Genomic DNA, 24,874 nt, shown 5'->3' on the forward strand with positions numbered 1-24,874 from the left:
TATTTTAGAGTTCGTACCGTTATTTAGAAAAAAACCATTAAGTACTGCTGGAATGGCGAGGCTGGGCTTGAGAAAAAGCGAAACGTATGCGTTATCAGGTCGTCTCGGGTAATAACAGTAGTTGTGCTCGGATTCCTAGTTAGACTAAGTCGACTGCGCAATTGAATAAGTAGCAACTGTTCTTCAGTTGTCTGCCATAAAAAGGTTTGAAACCTTGAAATTACTATTAAATATAAAACATTACGTGAATTTCATCTGTTGGATGATAAATCCAACATCTGTCAAACAGGGATGTTATCAAAAAGGCATACTTTTTTAATCATCAAAAAATATTTTACGATTATCCATTGTCCTTTATTAATCTATCGTGAAATAGGAACGCACGTATTGTTTCTATTTCACGTTAAATTAATAATAGATTAGTTAAAGAAGAAATGAAATACGAAGTATTTACTAAATCCATGAAGAAAACTAATTATTATAATGCCAATAAATAAACCCACGCACGATACCCACGCTCTCTCACCATGAAAGGTGCCTTAAATAAATAAAAAATAAAACATTGTATTGTAAAGAACGGATGTTACATCTCATATTGTTTATGATCTCTTTATTTTTCTCCAAAGGAAGTTTTCCGATACTCCAGTATAAATAATTTACAAACAAAGAAATAATCTCTGTTCTACAGTCTGCAATCTTAGTCATTGAACTGTGTGATGCGGAATACAACGCAAGCGATATTATTTGGAAAAAGAATAGGATGAATTAATATTTAATAAAAAAAAAATGTTTGTAGTTTTTAGCGTGATTATATTGCTGATAAAGCTGGAAGGTAAGACTTTTTTACTTTTTTTTTTTACTTTGGTTTGACCCATGGAATTAGTAGGTAGGTACTCTGTCCATGGTTGGATCATTTCGCCAAGGCGTGCATGGATTTGAATTTGGAACGCAACCACGCACGCCCACAGGATTCAAACCTGTGACTTTTTGGTCACCACGTCAGTTTAATCATTAGACAACCACCACTTCGAAATAGTGTAACACAGTGCAGCCATTATATTTTGCTTCACAGTGACGTCTATATTGGGAGTGCAGTTGGAAACGATCGACTGCGGCGTGGACCATCAGACCTCGATACTCATAGGGAACGTGTCCATCGCTGACTATCCGTGGCTCGGCATACTGTATTATATTAATTGTGAGCATACTTATATCCTGTTTTTTTTTTAAACTCACCAGAGTCTTGGACTAGATCGTGAGGTTCCCTGTATTATGGTTAAGCTACGCGATGGCTGACCCATGTGTCAACTCGTGAACGTGTGCTACCAGAGGGAACTGGTCAGCAGGTTTCTCTTATATTTTTGTGTACCAAATTTTTTTATACACAAAATGTTTTTAATTTTTTTTTATTAGGACAATTCACACAGATTAAGCTAGCCTCAAAGTAAGTTCGAGACTTGTGTTATGGGATACTAACTCAACGATACTATATTTTATAACAAATACTTATATAGATAAACATCCAAGACCTGGGCCAATCAGAAAAAGATCATTTTCCATCATTGACCGGGGATCGAACCTTCGGACCTGTCGGTTCACTGCCCCACTGAGGTCGTCAAACTACTATTTAATATAGAAATTGACGTGGAAAAGTGCCTGTGAAGGGCTACTTTCTGAATAAATTATTTTAATTTGAGTATTTTCCCGGTTTTTTCCCAGCCGTTGAGCGTCGGAGCCCAGAGTCCATTATCCAACTTTTTCGCCTCTACTTCACACGATCATCGGCATTCCTAGTTGTCAGACCATTGGCACGCATATCGTCCTTGACGACATCAAGCCAGCAATTCTTGGGTTTCGCATCTTATGACTTTATGTACCCTGTCTTGTTCTTCTTCTTATTTAAGAGCTATGCTCTTATCGGTGGAGTTTACGCCACGGCTGTCTATCCTCGGCTTTGCTTTTAAGGTCACGATGCGACACAACGCCTGCCTTCTCTTTCAGTTGCTCGCGTGACTCTTCCTCGGTCTCCCTGGACCTCTTCTTCCTTTCACCTTTCCCTTAATAAATAGTTTTAAATAAGGCGCCGTGTCGTATCCAGCGGTCAATCATTCTTCCTCTTCTTCTGTCCTATCTACCCTGTAAGGAATAAAATCGTGATATTTTATCTTTGGATCATTATTTTAATTCTTCATATTCTTTTTCAGATGGCGAGGCAGGCGAACAGCGAGCCGTGACCACGGTCGCCCTAATTCACACTCTGTTTGTGATCGCACCCGCCGCCGACATTGGACCAATGCCTAAAAACGACTTCAGGTTAGTGAATCTTCGTCTCTTCGATTCCTTACACTGTATTTTGGTTGTTGTTTATAAATCTTTCTACTTTTCACATTGAATCGGAAATGTAATGTATGAATACAATATGGCCGCTGCTTACATTTACCATAGTTTTCCTCTTCCGCAGAGCGCCATTTACATAAACTAGGTAGTATCTTGGGTGTTTAGCGCACCATCTGCGTCCACAGATGGCGCGGTAAACAATTGGATATTGTCGTACACCTCGACAATTAGTGTTATAATAATTTACCTATATCTTTTTTAGGATCACTTCTAATCTAAAAATACTTCATTGGCCCCCAGTCTCCTTCAATTGGATTATTATGTTTTTACACGAGCGAAGCCGGGACGGGCCGCTAGTATATACACTAGTAGTTAGACCTCGTAGCGAGCTTAGACCTCGCGAACACAATAATATTTACAAAATTGTGAATATTTCAAAAACGACTAAGTCGATTTTCATGCCCCACGCCAACTTAAAAATTCTATTGGCATATCCTACATACCTTTTAAATTTCATCACAATCGGACCAACGGATTGAAAGTTATCGCGTTACAAACATACATACAAAAAATGTATTTTAGCCCCAAGTAGAATTATAGACCTCGCTCGCTTGGTCAATAAAATTTACTAATTTGAATTGAAATTTAACCTCCCAGACGAAACAGTCGTGTGCTACTGGGCCAGTCTTGGAAAGGCGACGAGCGTGGGGTTGCCAGTTACGTGCTCCACCCGGAATACGAGGAAAAGGGAATATATAACACTGTGGCCTTAGTGCAGCTTAAAGACCCTGTGCTACTGAGTAAGTTCATGTGATCAGTAATCTTATTGCCATTGATAAAGGCCTACCATCGCCTGCAAAGAGCTTAGGTTTGTCGGTTACGTCCATGCGGAATACGAGGAAAAATAAACTTATAATATGTTGGCCCTAGTGCAGCAGTATGCCCTGTGGTACTAAGTTCATATTATTATATATCTAATTGACATGTTTATAAGGTTCAGAATCGCATGCAAAACGTAAGGTTAATAGGTTAATATATAATAGGGTTGACAACTCTAGCCATTTTTGCTTCGTATGTAGATTAGGATTTAGATATTTTTACAAATTTAGACATTAGTTACAAATAAAGCTTTTTTAAATTATATTTAACGTAATTGTTATCTTTTTTTAATTATATTTAACGTGCTTAATTATCACTATTTTCAGCAAAACACATCAAAATCAGACCGCTGTGCCCCCCTCCAGAGTTTATAAGGGATCCTGACTTTTACGTAGTGAAATTTACAGATGGTAAGTGATACTTTTGTACACATATGTATAAAAAATTTAGTGTCATTGTTACTTGTCATAACACTCCGAAATTTGACCGATTTGTAAGTATATTCTGTAGGCCTGAGAATAGGTTGTTGTTTATTTTTTATACCAGCAAAATCAAAATAAACGATTTTAGTATATAATAATAGCTGGTATATTTAAGAACAAGCCTATCTAGCCATAAAAATAGCATGCAATATATAAATTATTTTATTAACTTATTCACCCGAGCGATCCCATGTAGGCCTGCACACTGGTTGATTGTTAACTTGTGTGTGAAATGGAGAAGGCAATGGCAAACCACTCCATTAATAATGCCAAGAAAGTTGGTGTGTGTGTGTTTTATTCCACGTTACGACCACAACCCTAAGCAATGAGGAATATAACAATGAAGAGGAGAAGACTGATGTCGAAATGAGGAATATAACAATGAGGAATATAACAATGAAGAGGAGAAGACTGATGTCGAATTGTAAACTATCACTCGGCCCAGATATTCCGTTGTTACAAAATGTCGCTTTTGCATTATTTTTAGATTTCAACGACCTGCAAAAGGTGGTGATTCCTGTAATTCACATACCTGGCGATCTATGCAAGGAATTTTATATCGCTGCCAATGTAAGTTTTACAGTTTTCGTCGTGGGAAGTACAGGATAAAATGTATCCTATGTGCTATTTCAGAATATATTCTACTCTTGTACCAAATTGAACCCAAATCTGTCCAGTAGATTTTGTTGACTTTGGCTTTGATTACAACTCGAGACACTAATTGTTTCTGTCTGTTCGCTATAAACTCAAATACTGCACGGATTTTCGTGTAGTTTTCACCAATAAATGCTGTGATTTGTGAGGAAGGTTTAGATAAATAATTTATTAGGTTTTACCCGAGCGCAGCCGGGACGGGCCGCCAGTTACTAATAAAAAAAATCTCCCTGTCCATTATATCTTTGACAGTTGTACGCCAGGAACATGCGGCCGCCGCACGTGGCGTGTGTGATATCAGCTGAAGAGGGCAAGACGTGCGTTTGGAACGCGGGCTCGGCGCTCGTCTCCAGGGACGCCTGGGGACGCTGGATGCTGGTCAGTATCACTATTCGAAACACGCCCGGAGTGGTAAAATTCTCCTGGCGTGTTGGCAATTCTGACGTCAACCTTCTTCGAGAATGTTGCCCACCAGTTTCTAAAAACGTATCAAAGCTGAATATTTGAATAAATGATAAAGATGAAATGTGCCTAGCGTGTATACAAATTCTGCCCAACGTTTAGAAAAATCACTCCTAGCGTGTAGAAAAATAACTCCTAGCGTGTCATTGTCTCCAGCTGGGGCTGGGGGTGCGTGGGCCAGGCTGCAGCGCGCCGTCGCGCTACCTCGACATGATGAGCTACTATCCTTGGATAGAAGACAGTCTCAACAAATTCTCAAGGATTACTATCTCGCAGATAAGCAAGCAGAAATATGTGCTACGGGGTAAGTTTAGTCTTTTATGGTAGTTGAGTTTTATATGATGATGCACTAAGGATTGGCTCCCAATGGGGGAACTCCTCACTCCACCGAAAGGTTTTTTATTACGTGTCGAATGCGACAAGGTCTCTCTGACGACAATGAAAGCTTGTAGTAAAAATATCATTAAAAAAATGGTTGCCTGTAAAGTCGGTTTTACGGGCGAAGATTTTACGTGACAACGTCTTTTTCTCGGTAGAATATTTATTGATATGAATATAATTAAATTGCACAATAGGAACAAGGAATTGAATGAAAATAAGAATTGCACAAATTTTAACTATAGAAATATATTTCGTTTACTAAAACATTGTACATGTAAACTTAAACTTAACTAATTCCTGCGCGCGCGGCAGACCGATCATAGTTGAGTGGGAGAGAGACGCAAGGCATTCGGCGGGCCTCTCTCTCGTTCGGTGACTCATCGTAACGTTACCGGGCGTTACACTTTTGACGTGACAACGTCTTAAATTAGGTTGCGGCTGGGAGTCACTTATGAAAAAGTGTAACGCCCGGTAACGTTACGATGAGTCACCGAACGAGAGAGAGGCCCGCCGAATGCCTTGCGTCTCTCTCCCACTCAACTATGATCGGTCTGCCGCGCGCGTAAAAAGACGTTGTCACGTAAAATCTTCGCCCGTAAAACCGACTTTACAGGCAACCATTTTTCATAAGTGACTTCCAGCCGCAACCTAATTTAAGACTTTGTCACGTCAAAAAAAACTTATTTAACGTGTCCTTTCTATCAAAACTGACCACATTTCTAGCCAGCGAAGATAGCAATAGGTCGTTCCAACGGTTTGGTGCGTGTGACCCGGAGGAAAAGACTAATCTCATCTATCGGGAGCTCATTCGACTGAAAACCGACAACAATCTGTACCAGTTTTTGACGTATAATGTGAGTATTATAAAAAAAAATCTATATTTGGGTGGTTCGCATAGCGTTGCGACCGCTGCGGCTGCGCGGTCATTACAAATTCTTGAGGAAGGAATCATTTCCGAAATCAATCATTCATAAAATTGACATTACTACAGTATAGAGTAATTAATGTAAAGTCATATAGTAAAATTCATTCTCGACTTCGTTAAAATTTAAAAAGTTGTAATGACAGCGCGACCGCAGCGGTCGAAACGCTCCGCGAACCACCCACTTCAGACTGGAAGGCCTACTACGAAACACAAACGTAACACGTTACTAACATCCATATGCTGTCACTTTTTCCCATAGCTTAGTTAACTTAAAAAATATTGAGCATGTGTTTTATGTAAAAATAAATAAATATATTAGGACAAATCACACAGATTGAGCTAGCCCCAAAGTAAGTTCGAGACTTGTGTTATGGGATACTAAATCAACGGTACTATATTTTATAACAAATACATATATAAATAAACATCCAAGACCCGGGCCAATCAGAAAAAGAGCATTTTCCATCATGAGCCGACCGGGGATCGAACCCGGGTTACCAGCGGGTTATCATTAATATTCACAGTGGCGCCATCTACTTTATAAAGCGCTAAAGGATAAAAAGGCACTAAATAAATAAATGAATGAATTAATGAATTTTTGAATGAATGAATAAATAAATAAATAATAATAAACAAATATATTAGTACAAATCACACAGATTGAGCCCCAAAGTAAGTTCTAGAATAATAATGTAATGTGTATGTATGTCTAATTAGTGTTAATCCAAGGTATCATCAGCTATCTAGATACCAAATTGTATAAAAATTGGCCCAAACATGTGAGCGTGAAGTAAGTAAAAAACATAATCACAAATTCTCGCCTTTATAATATTCGTGGGTTTGTAACGGTGTTTTTCAATTTTCAAGTACAAAATATCCAAGGTACGTGACTCCCGGTACCACGGACCTCGTGTGCTATATGATAATATTAATCACACAAGTCTCGAACTTATTTTGGGGCTAACTCAGTCTATCCGATTTGTCCTCCATATATAGTTTACTAGAGGTCTGTCCCGGCTTCGCTCGGGTAAAACCATAATAAAAAGTGTGCCTATGTCACTCCAGAAGGTTTCATCTATCTCGGTGCCAAATTTCATCAAAATCGGCCAAGTCGTTTTTGAGTTTATCCATTACAAACAAAAATACTAAACTTTTCTATTTATCGATTAGTTACATGTTATTTGCAGTGGACTGTATTTGTTTCAATTATACTTTTATTCTATGCCAATCTGGCTTACTAGGATATAGGCGCTAAATAAAAAAACACTTATTAATTTGTGCCGATAGCTGGGCCACTCGTGAGGACCACGTAGACTTGTGACTTGGAAGTAGTATGCAATATAAAACCGCTATATTTAATTAAAATTATAGAGCCTCAGTGGTGCTACGCTTGGCAGAGCTATAAAAGAAAAGCGATTATTTTATTGGTTCTTAATCAATATGATAGAGACGAATATAGATCTTTATCTCCACCGACATATAACGGTCCTTTGGATTATGCAATATTTACACAGCATTGCATCATGCCTATAGTTATTTTACCCAAATCGTACAGTAGATATAAAACTTATACTATGATTACAGGCTAAGGTACTTCAAAACTTATTACGCTATAATACAAAATACAATCTATGTGCGACACCTGTAGTTTTATTTAATAATTTGCAACTTTATTGCACAAATCACATATTATGTACAAATACTAATAATAATATTTTTATATACAAATATATATATATATATATAATAAGTGAATTATGAATGCAAATAAAATTAATGATAATGTTATTTATAGCTAACTATAGTGGACAGCGTGGAGTACACTTGCCTAACGTTGGAAATGGTCAACGCATCAGCTGTCTCCGAAATGAGAATTAAACATTTCTGTCCCAGAGAAGCGTACGGCCCACCCTGCCATTATTTCAGAGGTAAATTAGACTATTGAATTTATTTATCGAGTTATTTTTCCGGGATGTCCTTATCCGTACTTCAAACTTGAGATTGGTTGAGTTGAGTGACAGATAAGCTGTGAAGGTAACAAACAAACTTACTTTTCCATTTATAATATTAGTTAGGATTATTTATTAGCCCCCCCGGCTTCACTCGGGTAAAACTATAATAACTTATAGACATAATAATTTATACTTATAGAAATATCTGACGACCTCGGTGGCGCAGTGGTAAAGTGCTTGCCTCTGTACCGAGAGGTCCCGGGTTCGATCCCTGGTCGGGTCACGATGGAAAATGACCTTTTTCTGATTGGCCCGGGTCTTGGATGTTTATCTATATATGTATTTGTTATAAAATATAATATCGTTGAGTTAGTATCCCATCGCACAAGTCTCTAACTTACTTTGGGGCTAGCTCAATCTGTGTGATTTGTCCTTATATATTTATTTAATTATTTCAGGGTCGACATTCGACGTGTCAGTTTTCATGATGTTCTCGGACAAATTTCGTTTCGAGATGTACGCGTGGGGCCACAGGAAGCAGACGGTGCTACTGGACATACACGAGCACAAATTGGAGGAGGGCACTTACTATGATGATTTCAGCCCCACCAGGTACATGATCACTATTACTTGGGGACCGTCCACTGATCACGTGTTTTAGCGTTTAACCGCTCAACTTGGTGATACGTGATGAGATTTATTACTTACTAGATGTTGCCCGGGGTCCCGCTCCCGTGGAAGTTTTAAGATAAAATATTGCCTATAGCAATCTTGGATAATGTACCTTTCTAATGGTGAAAGATTTTTTTGAAATCGGTTCGGTAGTTTCGGAGAATACCCGCCACAAACGTACAAATTCACAAACGCTTACCTCATTATAATAATAGCTTTTACTTATCGATCCAGAAAATTTTTGAATTTGTTTCAACATTTCCTGATAAGATATTATATTGTAACGTGACAGATTAATTAACTGATAAATAACGGTTTATTTGCCAGTTAGCCGTGTTCAACACTCGTAAAACACAATTGTTATTGATGCTAGTTCGGCGGAATTAATTCATCCCTTTACGTCTTACGCCGACAAGCGACGAGAATAGTTATAAAATAATAAAATTTTTCTCTTCAGCTTGCATTTGAATTGGGTACATTTGATCTAAGTGGATATATCTGGTGCCTAAGAAACACCTATAGTAGGTAGGTACTCTTTAACCAATCAACATACTTGTTATCAGAGTGGAGTACAAAGGCACGGTGGAACAGACAGAGTTTGGCTTCGAGCCGCTGGACGAGGCGATGTGGAAGCCGCAGTTCGACCTGTGGGTCACCACCGTGTACGACCCCAGCGCCCCCAAGACTACCACCAAGCGCGTGCCCTCGCTCAACTACCGTGAGTTGTTCTCATGTACTGTCGCGATCGACCTAGCCTCATCAAATTCAAAATGTTTATTGCCATTCATATTATATATATATGTATATATCAGAGGGGTTAGTGAGAAAATTGACGAGAAAAAGTGAGCCTGTTGAGGTCTAATTTCTGAATGAATGATTTGAATTTTGAGAACCAATCACATAGTGCTATTGTGAAGCAACGACAACCACACTGAATATAGTAATAAGAATGTCTTTATTTGCACTCAATGGGTACAAATAGTATTAATTTAAGAATTTAGTTCCAATCATTCAGCCTGTGATGGCATACAAATATAAAAAATAAAATTTCCATAATAAACATTAATAACATCATATCAGCAATTCAACCCCAACAGAGCGAAGCCGGAGCGGGTCACTAGTAATTGCACATAAAACCAACAAAATAAATCGAAGCAATATGAAATATAATTACATTTACAATTAAAAATATCGACATGGTCTATAGTCTTAATTTTTATGCAACATTGTATATAACACGCAGTCGGGAGTCATAAAATTGAATGATAAGTCGAACCATACTAACTTTGTTCGTGTTGTTTCGATTTATTTCGCTGGTTTTATGTAATTACTGTGTGTATTGTTTTTTTTTTTTAAATATAATATGTGGTCAATTTCTTCGCAAGTGAAGCAAAAAGCAGACTATATACGTCGCAGCCAATTGGTTAAAATAGCCGTTCAATCAAACTAGCCCTTTGACTGAAGAACGCCATTCAATCACACGGCTACACGTCGTTTAGCCGACTTGTTGACTGCAACGTTCAACACTACAGCTAGACGACGCTTAGCCAACTGGTTAAATGAGAAATTAACTAGGGTGACCATTTGCGACATATATAAAACTCTTGCGTTACTGAGTGACTGACTGACTGACAAACAACGCACAGGCGAAACTACTGGGCGTAGAAAGCTGAAATTTGGTGTGTAGGTCCCCAGTGTGGGGGAGCACTAAGAAGGGATTTCCTGAAATTCCCACGGGAAACAGATTTTTACTCACATACGAAGTTGTGGGCAAAAGCTAGTAGTTTTATAAAATTCTTCGCTTTTTTATCTTGGTGTAAAGTCTACTTTTGAGACCCATTTGAAGGATCTTATTGTAAGTCGTCATCCGTCTACCCTTATCCCACTTTATGTGTAGTAGGTACAGCATGCCAGCCTCCACTTCTCCCTGTCTGATGATAACCGATCTGTTACATTTCTCTCTACTATCTTTTTCCCGCGGCTTCGTACGTGTTTATTTTCCCACCCACCACTAGTGTAGTAATTCTTTTTATAATTGAATTTTTATCTTGTTTAGGACTTTCTATTTAGTTATTATATTACGCAGGCGGGTTTCTGTTTTTTTTTTTAAACAGACAGACAGACAAGACTTTCGCATTTATAATATTAGAGTGGATGAACGGTGGTTCGATAAAGACTTGCTCTTTCGTTCTACAGATAGCGAGGAAGAGCCCAGTATGGAAGATACTGATCCAGATGATGTAGAAGCTGGTGGAGCTGCAGCGGGAGCTGCAGGAGGAGCTGCAGGAGCTGCTGGCGCAGCCGGAGGGATTATGTCGGGAGGCACCACAATGCCAATGGAACCAACGACTGAGGAGGGAGACTTCGTGTTCGGTATGGAGAGCAAAGTCACGATTCAACTACCAAACGACACTGAAGCTCTGTGGGTTTTCCCCTAACCTTAAATCGTAAAGTTAAAAGTACCATTAGTTCTACCGTAGTACTATTCAATAGAACAGATGGGAACAATTGACCCCGTCAAATCTTCCAGTCCGTGAACAGAGATGTGATTTATATAGAAATTTGACAACGTTACACACGTCCGCTTGTAAATTATTATTCTCAATATCTCGGGTCCTAACCAACGTATCGCGATGAAACCTATACTAGATTTTAAGTCAGACTTCGTTAATTGTGTGAAATCTTTTTAACTTGTGACTTGCATTATAGAAAACTGATCTGTCTGTTTCTAAGGCGTCTTATTATAAACCACGCAACGGATTTTGATATGTTTTCACTGTTATTTAGACAATCTATTGCCGAGGGTTTGTACATACATAAATGACAACGCGTGAAGCCGGGCCGGGGTGTGGTTATTAAAAAAATATATATTTCTCCTAAGAAACACCGTTTTGGATATACCTATCACGATTTAAAAAGTTGAAAAACAGTTTTTTTTTTATTATGTATTTATTTATAATATCTATATTTAACACGATTTTTACTTCAACAAATGATAATCTTATAAGTATAAAACAATAAACGTATTTGAAATATAAAATACTGTGTTTTTTGTGTATAAATCTTATAAACTAATTACATATATTGTGACATTACATTATTTACTGATAATATAAAACTTCATTTTGATTTCGTATTCCTATTCCACCTATTCGTAAATTAATTAATAGCATATGCTGAGCGAAAGCCTAGTTCTCCCACTATTACATGTTATATATATTATTACAAAACATAATATAATAATATATGTAACATGTAATATATGTAACCTGTATCGCAAAGACGGGATTAGACATTGTACTTCAATCCAGTGGATAAAAACTACATATTGTGTTTCAATCCAGTGGGTAAAAACTACATGTTGTGTTTCAATCCAGTGGATAAATAGTAGATATTCTATATGTAGCCGTTGTCAACGCAGTGAACGACGTTATTCGCCTCACGAAGTCTCCCTTCCTTAGTTTTGAAGGGCCCAATTTGCCAGTTGTCGTCGATATTCATTTTCTTATCACCCTGCGGAAATTAAATACCATTTTTAGGGTCCGTGCTTTAAGAGGGACGTTTACCAACCTCTCGTCCATACAAAAAGAGAAAACATTTTTCTACCAGAACAGATTAAAATTGGCACATACAAATCATTAAGACTAAATATTTGTTTTTTAAGCAAAATAAACAAATCTAGATTTTAGTATGCTGAAACAATTGACACCAAAATCAAATAAAATTGATTATTATTTAATTAGCGAAAAAAATTTTTCACCTGTAACGCAAATTTTATCATATATCTATCGCGGTAGTCTATGAAAACAACTATATATTGAGTAGTTATAGTTGTTTTCGTACACGACTTGTTTCTGGTGAAGGAAAACTTCGTGAGGAAATCTGCATTCATAATATTAGTATGAATGACGTGATAATGTATTATAATAAATGAATTAATTACCTTCATATCCATATCTACAGCGTCTTCAGGATCCAAAACTATGAATGGAGTCGATTCAAAGCTGAAAGCGAGCCCGAAATACGAATACTTCTTAACCTCACTCAAAAACAAAACTTTACTGTATATCTTATTCGGATCACTGCCCATCTCCTTTATCTGTGTCGCTAAAACTTCATAATAATAATTAATCAACTCGTCGTAATGTTTGACTCTCAGATTGTGAGACGTGCACGCGTAGACTACAAAAGTCAGGTCCAACACAGGTGTAGCGTATCTACACAATTGGAAGTCAATGATTTTAGCCGCAACAGGAATGTCATCAACATACTTGAATAGAAAATTATTAGTCCATGAATCACCATGAGATATAACACCAGTATTCTTTGTGTTAGTGGCCGCTTCGATCATATCATCGTACCGTTCAGGCACGCAGAATTGTTTTACCTTTTCTACGTATATCGTTCCAGAATACTCTTTCTCTACTGCGTCTACAGCTATATTACCGATGCGCGCCCAAAATCGAGAGTACCAATCTCGCAGTCTCTCATGATAATACGTTTCGAAAATTTGATTGCTTATATCATCGAATCTCTCCGGTTCTTGATCTTTCATTGCGAAAGACATGGCATGAAATTGGGCGAGGACTTTGAATATACTTTTGCAATGATTTAAATCGACTCCCTCTTGCCTGAAGGCTGATCCGTAGCCGTTGAGCGACTCATCTTCTAGACATAAAACATCATTGATCCCGTCGCAGTACGAGAAGAACACTTTGACGTATTTGTCGAAAGGCTCTGTCATATTTTTCGTAGATTGGAATTTAAGTAATTCTGGCAACACTTTGGTATAAAAATTGATTTCGTTTTTGAAGAACTCATCGCTTCTGTAAGTGAGGCGGCGGGCGATGTTTTTAGGGATAGTTTTAAGGATGACTTGGACATGTTTATTGCCATTCTGTGATTGGCCGAATATCCTGATTCTGATAAGATCGCTGAGGTAGGAATCGCCCTTTCCCGTTTCGCTGATGTACTGAAAATAGGTTTAAAGAAGGTTTTCTCAAAAGAATGAAATTCACTTACAGAGAAAATATAAAGAAATATAAAAAAATTAAACAATCTTCTTAGCATCTTTTATACGAGTATATATAAAAGATGTATTTTATACTATAAGCCCATTAATTTGTTACACTTCTGTTATTTATCACTGTAAATTCTCCGAAAAAAAAATATATTTTTTTAATTTTCTAATGAGAGTTGACATACAAGTAGGCATATCTTCCAGTCACCCGGCCGGTGTTTGTACACCAGATAAAAATAATCAGATGATTCACACATACTAATTGTGCAATCAATTAATCAAATGTAAATAAGTGATAGGCTTTATAGTGTCAAGTATTACTACTAGGGCTACTTGAATGGGTAAACAATAAAATGCATAATGGTATATAGATCATAGAACACAATAGTTAAATTGCACTTTAATTAATCGGTTTTATTAATTACGCGATTAACTATTTTTTGTTCTCCTAAAGTATATTAGAATTTATCTCCAAAATCGTGGCATCATAGGACATCACTGTCAAACAAGCTCTATAGATTTTTTTTGTTTTTGGCATTTGAAAAAAGTAGGTATCTGATTTTACTAGTTGGAAAATTGAAAAGGCAATTAATTAAAATGCAAATAAAATACTTTATCAGTAAGTATAATAATATGTAATGATAAGTATAAAAGGAAATATTAGCTGTTGCCAGGTGTTCCGTGCGCGGCAAAAAATTGCATTTTATCTCTATGTTATTAGAAGAGGCATTATATTTAAGGCGCTTTGTCCCCCCACGCTAGCGCCACCATCACAATTTTATCAACTTCTTAATGTTTAACAAATTACTCCTTACATGTATGTTGCATGCACACTTCTATTTAATTTATAGCTAAAAATACTAAAGGAGATTATGCTATACCAGATAATTGATATTATGACACTTATGCTCTGCTAGAAAAGATCTATTATGTGCTAGAAAAGAGTGCACATTGACGGTTTCTAAATGGCTGAACACATATTTTCCAAACATAGCTAAACACAGACTCAATAAAATTATCTTTAAAATGGAAAAAAAAAATACAGATAAATATTAGCTCAGCCGTTTGACTACGCTTCCACGGACAGACATGATACACAGACACGTTAAACTTATAACTCTCCTTTTGTTGACATTGATTTAATTTACCTCCCAGTGAGTAAAGGCAGTATCTTCACCAAACCACTTTGTTAGGGCTCCTGAGAGCGCCTCGTTAGTGAGCACAGGAGACACATGGGTCAGAGTCTTGGAGTCTTCCGGCAGGGCCATGATTCTGAAATTTTTCAAATTGAAAAATATGTTTTTGTAACATTTTTATCTTAAGGATTATAATATGTATTCAACCCTAAGTAAAAAAGAAAACTGTTTAATGTTATGCCAACTTTGAATTAAAACTTTATTGTGAAAATAGCTGCATTTTTCTATTATAAAATCCTTTTTATATTTTTAAGTAAAAAATAATAATTTAAAAAATCATTTGCTGCGGAGGCAATATGAAGAGAAGTAAAGACTACTGAATTACCCTGGATAAGTGTGTTATTTGTTAGCTCAATGTCAGATAAATCATTCAACAGTTCAACAGTGATTCACATGATAGTAAATCATTATGTTTTGTAGTCCTCATACATGCGGACGTGATGGCTGTGGCACAGTATGATCACAGACACAATGCTTGTACTTAATGTACAATGGCTTTTAGCATTATTCACAGTCTGTTAAGAAAGTGAAGAAAATTGATTTTTGACTATTATATTTTTTTGCCATGCCAAGTATGCAATGAAAATACTTATTAACATCAAATTACTTAAAGCTATGTATGTCTACTGTAAAATTTGGCTAGATACTTTCAAACTAATCAAATGAGATATTTTTTTCTAATATCAAAATAGAAAAATATATGGACCATGCATGACAGTCATATTTTGTGACATCACAACTTTAATAAGAACAAAAAGATACAATTGTATTTTTTACACAGTCGCCATATTACATATGAGTCACAGCCTTGTTCCATGAAATTTAGACATAGATGGGTTTACAACTGGGTATATAAACTTTTTTACCAAGCATTAACCTCTCTGATCGCATTTATAGCATATTTATGCTATCAATGATATATAATGTTTTAAATCAACTTATTATGTAGTTTCAATGATTTGTCATCGGTATCACAATATTGTTATGTAAAAATGGCATAATGTAGTGTCATCTGGTTCTTAGGACATTTTAAAAAAACATTGATACATGTCAAAAATTATACATAAATTTAAATTTAAAAAATGGTAAGCCCTTCTGGCACAATAGGGACCAACACTGTTTGAATGAGTCTTTCAGCATTTCTTCTCAGCAGTGGTCGTTCTGAAATGCTAGTAGTTTGTAGCTTTGGTAAACATCATTTAATTTAGAATATGACGTGAAAAAGTGCCTGCCTAATTTCTGAATAAATTATTTGATTTTGATTTTTTGATTTTGTCAGATGAAAGGTCTATTTCTTACTGAACATCATAGATTTAGTAAGTACTTCCGGAGTACCTACTAATTCCATGCTGAACATAGAATTGACGCATTGAGCCTTTGAAGAAAAGGCTGCGGTGAAGTTTGTTGGGTCACACCTTCAGCAGTGCTTTGGAATTCAGCAGTAGATGTGAAGTAAATTTTTGACGTCATGTACATACATATCCTAAATTGTAATACTGATTTTTTTTTAATTGCTCTATATAACATAATTGTATAAGAATTAACTATGTATTTGCAAGGTCCAGTCAAAAATTGTTAGTAATCGGTAAGTAGGAAGTAGAAATATTTTTTATTGAAATTTTGTTCCAAAGTCGGCGTGTAGAGGAATTTTCGATATCCTTCTGTGGTTATTGTAGTTAGCGATTAAGAGTGAAAAAAACAGCAGAGCCAGTAGGGTACCTAACTACTTCAAATTTGAAGGTTTATTTTTACGCAGAGCCCCAGCTTCGAGTGTCACAGCCACGAATGAAACGGGTGCAGTTATAATGAAAAATGAGAGAACACAAAGAAAATTATTTCCTATAGATACATATTTTTATTTGACAAAAAAATTACATAGACTTTAACTATGATGCGAGTTAAATTTAACAATACAGTAAGTATAATTGCGAAAAGGCGGCCAGCTCAGCGTGTTGCTGAGGCAGAAACCATAGCGCTGATTTTCAACTGGCACCATGAGACATAGGAGATATGGTGGCTTGAGAATAAAACGAAAAAATTGTAAAATAAAAACAGACATCCGTAATAAAATTCAGTGAAGCAAGTTGCAGAATATAATGTAGTGCGAGGATATATCGCCTTTTTTCTTTATCATAGAATAATAATTATATTTTCATAATAAATAAATTAGTCTTACCTTATCTTATTCAATAAGAAGGAATTAATAACACAATACTTCCACGTACATAAGTAACTTTATAAACTTTATAAAAATCGCGCGCGACGCCTGAAATCATTCTAATTAGGTACCTATTTATAGAACCAACTAAACTAAACGTCAAATCGGATATTACTGATCAAATCAAAAATACCCCCACATGGTATGCATATCTCGAGGTGAGAAAGCTTTTTAATTTGTTTAAGTAGTATAAAGTGACAGTGACATAACGCCAGTGACGTAAACACGATTGACGCTGGAACGGACTGGGTTACTAACACTTTTGAAAATTACCAATGCTAAATGCCATGTACCTATTTTATATGAAAAATAGCTCTTGCCCGCTGCTTCGCCTGCTATGCTAAACAACTGTGAAATTCGTATCAAATTCCATTCAGCAATTTTTGCGTGATGCGCATCAAATATACATAGAGACGAAAGTTATAAAAAAAAATATCGAAAAACTTGACATTTTTTGTTTCAATTTACTACAAAGAGTAAGTTTACCAATTTTCAGCTTTTTATCTTGAAAATTTTATTACAATCTTTCACTCCCCTTTTGAAGGGGTTGAGGGTAAAACTCTTCCGTTACTGAGTGACTGACTGACAGACATCATACAGCGGAAACTACTACGTAGGAAGCTGAAATTTGGCATGTAGGTTCCCTGGGAAGTGTAGGTGAGCATTAAAAGAGGATTTTTGGAAATTCCTCCTTGTAGTAAATTGAAATTCGATTCTTTTTATAATTTTTGTCTGTCTGTATGCATATTTGAAACGGAAAAATTGCTGAATGGAATTCGATGCATATGGTCTTATTTAAAATCTGGTAGCTATAGGTTTCATCGTAATCATGCTTAAAACCCGAGATATTGACAAAAATAAGTTACAAGCGGACGCACGTAATAAACTCAGGCGAAGCAGCGGGCAATTTTTCATATAAAATATATGGCCATTTGGCATTGGTAATTTTCAAAAGTGTTAGTAACCTAGTCCGTTCCAGCGTCAATCGTGTTTACGTCACTGGCGTTATGCCACTGTCACTCGCCTAGATATGGGTCGACACGCGTTTTTCGGATAACACAACAAAACGTAGCCGGGCTTCTCACAACGTTGTCTATTTTAAAACAAAACAAAACGAAAGAATTTGTGTATTTATCTAAATCAATATTATTACAATACAATAAGATAGACTGTCGCACAACTGCATAACGTCAAAAGTTAACATCGTAACTAATTAGACGCCCATCGGAACGGGTGGTTGAGCGAGCGAGATGTTTGTATCATTTGTTCTGTTCCTTGTGTTGTCGTCGTGTCCGCAAACGAACTAATGCAACGCAAATGCCATCTGTGATGTTGTCATGACAACGGCGGCGTGAATTTGGCGTTTTGAGAAATAGATGGTTGTCAAAGTCACCCACAACGTTTGCTGCGTTGTTGTCGTCATGGAATTAGTAGGTACCATGGATTTAATAAATACTTCCGGAGTACCTGCTAATTCCATGGCAGGTACTCCGTACAGTACTTACTAAATCCATGGTTTTCACTGTTATTTAGACAATTTATTCTCGAGGGTTTGTACATACAGAAATGATATTGCTAGTTATATAAAATATAAGTCGCGCTCTGCGACGGAGAAAAAATGTAATTACACCTTAATATGGCGTTCGTCAGACGTACATAATATGTATTTTTTCCCCTAAGGTCTCCTAAGTCGTTTCGGATATATCACTATATAAAAAGTTGAACAACCGGTATTTTAAAAATTATATAATTGTATATTTTAATTATAATAACTATGTTTAACATGATTTTTACTTCCATAAATAATAATATAAGTCTAAAACAATAAACGTCTATAAAATATAAAATACTGTTATTGGGGTATAAAAATTACATATTAATTGTTTATACATTATTTGCTGATAATTTTATCAAAAACTTCATCTTGATTTACCTATTCGTAAATGAATTAATTAATAGCATATGCTGAGCGAAAGCCTAGTTCTCCCACAATCTTAAATTTTATAAAAATATATGTAAATATGTATTCTAATATACGGGCTGCCTTGACAGAGATTTGTGGGAAACGGAAGGGGAGGCATTTGCCCAGTAGGACACATCAACAGGCTCATAAAAATATATACGGACTGTAACAAAGTACCTATACCTTTATGTATACGAAGTGGTAATAAATGGTAGGTACCTTGGGTATCCTCTATGCGAAAGTAAGAAATAATATGGAGCGAACCTATGACGCAAAGACGCGAGTAGATAATACAGTGGATAAAAACTACACATTGTGTTTCAATCCAGTGGATAAAAATAACAAATTGTGTTTCAATCCAGTTGGTAAATAGTAGATATTCTATATGTAGCCGTTGTCAACGCAGTGAACGATATTATTCGCCTCACGAAGTCTCCCTTCCTTAGTTTTGAAGGGCCCAATTTGCCAGTTGTCGTCGATATTCATTTTCTTATCACCCTGCGGAAATTAAATACCATTTTTAGGGTTCGTGCCTTAAGAGGGACGTTTACCAACCTCTCGTCCATACAAAAAGAGAAAACATTTTTCTACCCCTAAATATTATACGATCTCCATGATTTTTTGTAGTTCAACAACATAAAGGTTATCCCTTTTGCGCAACAGATTAAAATTGGCATATACAAATCATTAAGACTAAATATTTGTTTTTTAAGCAAAATTAACAAATCTAGATTTTAGTATGCTGAAACAATTGACACCAAAATCAAATAAAATTGATTATTATTTAATTAGCGAAAAAAAATTTTCACCTGTAACGCAAATTTTATCATATATCTATCGCGGTAGTCTATGAAAACAACTATATATTGAGTAGTTATAGTTGTTTTCGTACACGACTTGTTTCTGGTGAAGGAAAACTTCGTGAGGAAATCTGCATCCATAATTTTAGAAGGGATGACTTCGATTCAATTATATGTAGTATTATAATAAATGAATTAATTACCTTCATATTCATATCTACAGCGTCTTCAGGATCCAAAACTATTAATGGAGTCGATTCAAAGCTGGAAGCGAGCCCGAAATACGAATATTTCTTAATCTCACTCAAAAACAAATCTTTACTGTATATCTTAATCGGATCACTGCCCATCTCCTTTATCTGTGTCGCTAAAACTTCATAATAATAATTAATCAACTCGTCGTAATGTTTGACTCTCAGATTGTGAGACGTGCACGCGTAGACTACAAAAGTCAGGTCCAACACAGGTGTAGCGTATCTACACAATTGGAAGTCAATGATTTTAGCCGCAACAGGAATGTCATCAACATACTTGAATAGAAAATTATTAGTCCATGAATCACCATGAGATATTACACCAGTATTCTTTGTGTTAGTGGCCGCTTCGATCATATCATCGTACCGTTCAGGCACGCAGAATTTTTTAACCTTTTCTACGTATATCGTTCCAGAATACTCTTTCTCTACTGCGTCTACAGCTATATTACCGATGCGCGCCCAAAATCGAGAGTACCAATCTCGCAGTCTCTCATGATAATACGTTTCGAAAATTTGATTGCTTATATCATAGAATCTCTCCGGTTCTTGGTCTTTCATTGCAAAAGACATTGCATGAAATTGGGCGAGGACTTTGAATATAGTTTTGCAATGATTTAAATCGACTCCCTCTTGCCTGAAGGCTGATCCGTAGCCGTTGAGCGACTCATCTTCTAGACATAAAACATCATTGATCCCGTCGCAGTACGAGAAGAACACTTTGACGTATTTGTCGAAAGGCTCTGTCATATTTTTCGTAGATTGGAATTTAAGTAATTCTGGCAACACTTTGGTGTAAAAATTGATTTCGTTTTTGAAGAACTCATCGCTTCTGTAAGTGAGGCGGCGGGCGATGTTTTTAGGGATAGTTTTAAGGATGACTTGGACATGTTTATTGCCATTCTGTGATTGGCCGAATATCCTGATTCTGATAACATCGCTGAGGTAGGAATCGCCCTTTCCCGTTTTGCTGATGTACTGGAAATATAAAAAATTAAACAATCTTCTTAGCATCTGTCGAGTATATGTAAAATGTCAATGGGTTTATAATTTGTTACACTACTGTTATATGACAACATGTTCTCCGAATAAAATATAAACAAAAAGAAGCTATGTTTCCTATATACAAAAAGCATTTATACGGTATAGGAGTTTGCCTGTTTATTTTTTTGTAATAACTTTATTGCACGAAAATGTTCATCAATGAAAATTAATACAAGATATATGTACAACGACAGATTTATCTCATATAATGGTATATAGATCTTAGAACACAATAGTTAAATGGCATTTTAATTGATTAGTTTTGTCAGTAAGGTGATTACTATTTTTTGTTTACATTAAAGTATATTAGGAAAGCTTTTGACTTCGAAATCGTGGCGTCATAGGACATCTGTCACTGTCAAATAAGCTCTATATTTTTTTTGTTTTTGTCATTAGAAAAACGTATCTAATTTGAATTATTATTGAATAAGTATTGCCATCCTCTAAAGCGGATGTTTCCAAATGGCTGAACATATATTTTCCAAATATAGCCAAAAGCACTCTCGATAAAATTATCTTATGAAGAAAACTAGAGCAAAATCGGTTCAGCCGTTTGGCTGCTACGATGCGGACACAGATAGACATTCAGATACTGCCCTCGGGGGTTAAGAAGAAGAAATTATGGCCACCGAAATCCTTGTTATAAATTGTTATTAAATTTTGTGGATGCCTTGACTTTGATTTAGTTTACCTCCCAATGAGTGAAGACAGTATTTTCACCAAACCACTTGGTTAGGGCTCCTGAGAGCGACTCGTTAGTGAGTACAGGAGACACGTAGGTGAGGGTCTTGGAGTCCTCGGGCTCAGCCATGTTTCTGAAATTATTGAAATTGTTTTTATCTTAGGGATAATAATCCCTACTTACTAATACGTATTTCATCCTAAGTAAAATAGTAATTTAAATAAAATAATGTTTACAGTTAAAATTTTATTGTGGAAATAACTGTGTGTAAAATTTTTTAATAAATATTTGGTAATAAAAAATATATCTTTAACATTTTTAAATAAAAAATAAAATGAATAATATGGCAATAGGGAGTATTACTGCACATTTACCCCGCCAGAGTACAGCACTGTATGTTAGGTACACAAAAGCTTCGCCGCCTTTTGCTGTGTCGATTAAAACGTTTATTTTTGAGTACTTTATTAATACTTTCATTATGTAAGCATTCGTTTGTGAAAATATACAACAATGCAGCATATTCGGGTGCCGAAATATTGGGAAAAATCGTTTTTCATAACATAAAAAAACTTCGAAAACTATGGGATACGCCTCACGCTGTACATATTTCAAGCCAGTAAACGGTCGAAAAGAAGCTCGGAACACTTCACACGTGAAGACTTATTAAAATATGGACTTCATAGGTAAGATCTTCAGTCAAAATCAAGTTTATATCAGTTTATGACCACAGTTGATCAAATAATGCAGAACATAACCTAAAATAGAGTTATTATTTTCAGGATAATTCTTCCTTTCTTTTTCCTTTAAACTTGCACCACGATTGCGTAGAAGGTATTTTTGGTCGTAAATCTGCAACAATATTTAAAATTGACGCTTTTTGTCTCCATTGGCAATGTTTGTGTACCTTAGTTGTACCAGTAGCGCCATCTGCGCTGAGCTTTACGTAATATGCCCTATTGGTGTTGTGTGGAGCTCATAGACAAAGCATCCTTACTTGACAGTATTTTATAATAGGTACTAAACATCTTAGATTAAAAATAAATCACAATTTTAAGCAAGAAAATCCCTAGGAGATGAAAATAACTCATTGACATGAAATTATTTCAAACTATGTCTACTGTACTAAACATCCTGTTAAATTTGTTAGTGCATTACACTTTTGGACACCAATTGGCTACTTTCCAACTAGTCAAATCAGATACTTACTATTTTATAATATCAAAATAAAAAAAAATTGAACATTTAACTATGACAGTCATATTTTGTGACATTACAATTTTGTAGTCAAAAAAGTTTAATCAAATCAAAAAAAATAATAATAATGAGGCATTTAATTATCATGTTTGATTATTTAAATACATTTATGAATTGTATTTTTTGCACATTCTAATAGCCAATTATTATCCACTCTGACTTGAGCCAAGAATCAACCACTCTGATTGTATTCAATTATATTTTGAAGAGTAGTTTCTATGATATGTAGATTGATATATTGTTATGTGAAATGGCACTTAAACCGTGATTACCTATCAATCTGTAATGTGCACAATGGTAAATCAAGTTAGACTGGTAGAGATTATCATCATAATTAATTAATTTGTATTTTACCTTGACAGTTTCCATTCTCTTCTTTTTTTTTCACATTTGGAGGCCAGACAGCATTATATTATTATGTTATACTCGAGATGACATAATGTAGTGTCATCCGGTTTTGAATAAAAATATTATTGATAGATACATGTAAGATAGATCTATTTCTGAACATAGAATTGACCTTTTGCCTTTGAAGAAAAGGCTGTGGTGAAGTTTGTTGCGCCGCTTCTTCTTCACCTGTGCTTTGGAATTCAGCAGTAGATGTGTGAAGTAAATTTTGGATGTTAATAAGTGATGTACTAGGTACATATCCTAAGTTGAATACTTAATAGATTTTTGTAGGGACAACTCTTTCTGTTCGTAAAGTGAATTGTATAACAAATATATTTACAAGGTTCAGTCAAACATTTCTAATTTCGTGGTTTATTTTTACCCGGACCCCGGTCCTTGTGCGTCACAGCCGCGCATGAAACCGGTATGATGAAAGATGAGGATTAGTACAAGGATTATTTCTTTATAACAGCAAAACTAATTATGTTTTCATAATAAAGCAATTAAGTCTTACCTTATCTTATTCAATAAGAAGGAATTTATAACAAAAAACTAATTCCACGTACGTAACTTTATAAAACTCGCGCGACGAGAATTGAACCAACCAAACAAAACAAACAAATCTGATATTACTGATCAAATAAAAAATACCCCCACATGGTAAGCAAATCTTGAGGTGAGACAGCTTCTTAATTTGGTTAGGTAGCATAAAGTGACAGTGACATAACGTCAGTGATGTAAACACGATTGACACTGGAACGGACTGGGTTACTATAAAATTATTTTATAGAATTCGTAAATAAGTAGGTAGGTAACTAAGAATAATGAATAAATGTGCCTTGCTATATTTAATATATGTATAAGACCTATATTTGTTAATTGACGTCCTTGGAGAAAAGGCTGCGGTGAAGTTTGTTGCGCCGCCTCTTCTTCACCTGCGCTTTGGAAGCCGGCAGTAGACTTAGTTTAAGTAATTTTTTGACGTCAATAAGTGATGTATATCATTCTAAATTGAATAAAGAATTTTGATTTTGAATTTGCTCAGCTTTCAGCATTTGGTTTTCCTCGATTTTGTCCAGAAGCGATCTTAATCACAGTTTATATGTTTTATGCGAAATGATATTTATAATTTTTTATAAGAAAATGACTAAAATGATGCCAAAATTGCGACCTGATTAAAGCACATTTACTTATATACCTACTGACAAAGAAATTTTTTAAAGAAAAGGTTGTTTTCATAGAAAAAAATAAATAAGGCACAATCAAGTATAAAATCGGTGTTAAATAATGAATTTGTTTGATATGTTAA

General features: G+C 35.6%; 3 protein-coding genes across 7 annotated transcripts; 1 reads left to right on the forward strand and 2 right to left on the reverse strand.

Moving 5' to 3' along the window:
- Nucleotides 1-138: 138 nt before the first annotated feature.
- On the forward strand, nt 139-11,717 carry LOC128680796 (uncharacterized). Of its 2 annotated transcripts, none has more exons than XM_053764207.1 (13): nt 139-832; nt 1,073-1,198; nt 2,205-2,313; nt 2,995-3,137; nt 3,543-3,626; nt 4,186-4,268; nt 4,605-4,730; nt 4,971-5,118; nt 5,919-6,049; nt 7,916-8,048; nt 8,531-8,684; nt 9,308-9,462; nt 10,941-11,717. In XM_053764207.1, exons 1-13 carry the CDS (start codon nt 787-789, stop codon nt 11,180-11,182), a joined length of 1,680 nt encoding a protein of 559 aa, XP_053620182.1. In that variant the 5' UTR covers nt 139-786; the 3' UTR covers nt 11,183-11,717. The 2 variants fall into 2 exon arrangements, with proteins under 2 accessions (XP_053620182.1, XP_053620183.1); XM_053764208.1 differs by having other exon boundaries at nt 139-204.
- Nucleotides 11,604-17,880, reverse strand: LOC128680798 (uncharacterized). Its single transcript, XM_053764211.2, has 4 exons — nt 17,137-17,880; nt 14,913-15,036; nt 12,688-13,716; nt 11,604-12,257 (listed from the first exon to the last, which is right to left on the reverse strand). The coding sequence occupies exons 2-4, from the start codon at nt 15,030-15,032 to the stop codon at nt 12,141-12,143; spliced, it is 1,266 nt and encodes a 421-aa protein (XP_053620186.1). The 5' UTR covers nt 15,033-15,036; nt 17,137-17,880; the 3' UTR covers nt 11,604-12,140.
- Nucleotides 17,881-17,937: 57 nt separating this feature from the next.
- On the reverse strand, nt 17,938-24,179 carry LOC128680801 (uncharacterized). 4 transcript variants are annotated; one of them, XM_053764214.2, is made up of 5 exons: nt 24,080-24,179; nt 22,677-22,770; nt 21,931-22,054; nt 20,145-21,173; nt 17,938-19,639 (listed from the first exon to the last, which is right to left on the reverse strand). In XM_053764214.2, exons 3-5 carry the CDS (start codon nt 22,048-22,050, stop codon nt 19,523-19,525), a joined length of 1,266 nt encoding a protein of 421 aa, XP_053620189.1. In that variant the 5' UTR covers nt 22,051-22,054; nt 22,677-22,770; nt 24,080-24,179; the 3' UTR covers nt 17,938-19,522. The 4 variants fall into 4 exon arrangements, with proteins under 4 accessions (XP_053620189.1, XP_053620191.1, XP_053620190.1 ...); XM_053764216.2 differs by lacking the exon at nt 22,677-22,770 and having other exon boundaries at nt 24,080-24,144; XM_053764215.2 differs by lacking the exons at nt 22,677-22,770; nt 24,080-24,179 and adding an exon at nt 23,530-23,847.
- Nucleotides 24,180-24,874: the final 695 nt, after the last annotated feature.

This window comes from Plodia interpunctella, chromosome 25 (genome assembly GCF_027563975.2).
Source record: "Plodia interpunctella isolate USDA-ARS_2022_Savannah chromosome 25, ilPloInte3.2, whole genome shotgun sequence".
Lineage (NCBI taxonomy): Eukaryota > Metazoa > Arthropoda > Insecta > Lepidoptera > Pyralidae > Plodia > Plodia interpunctella.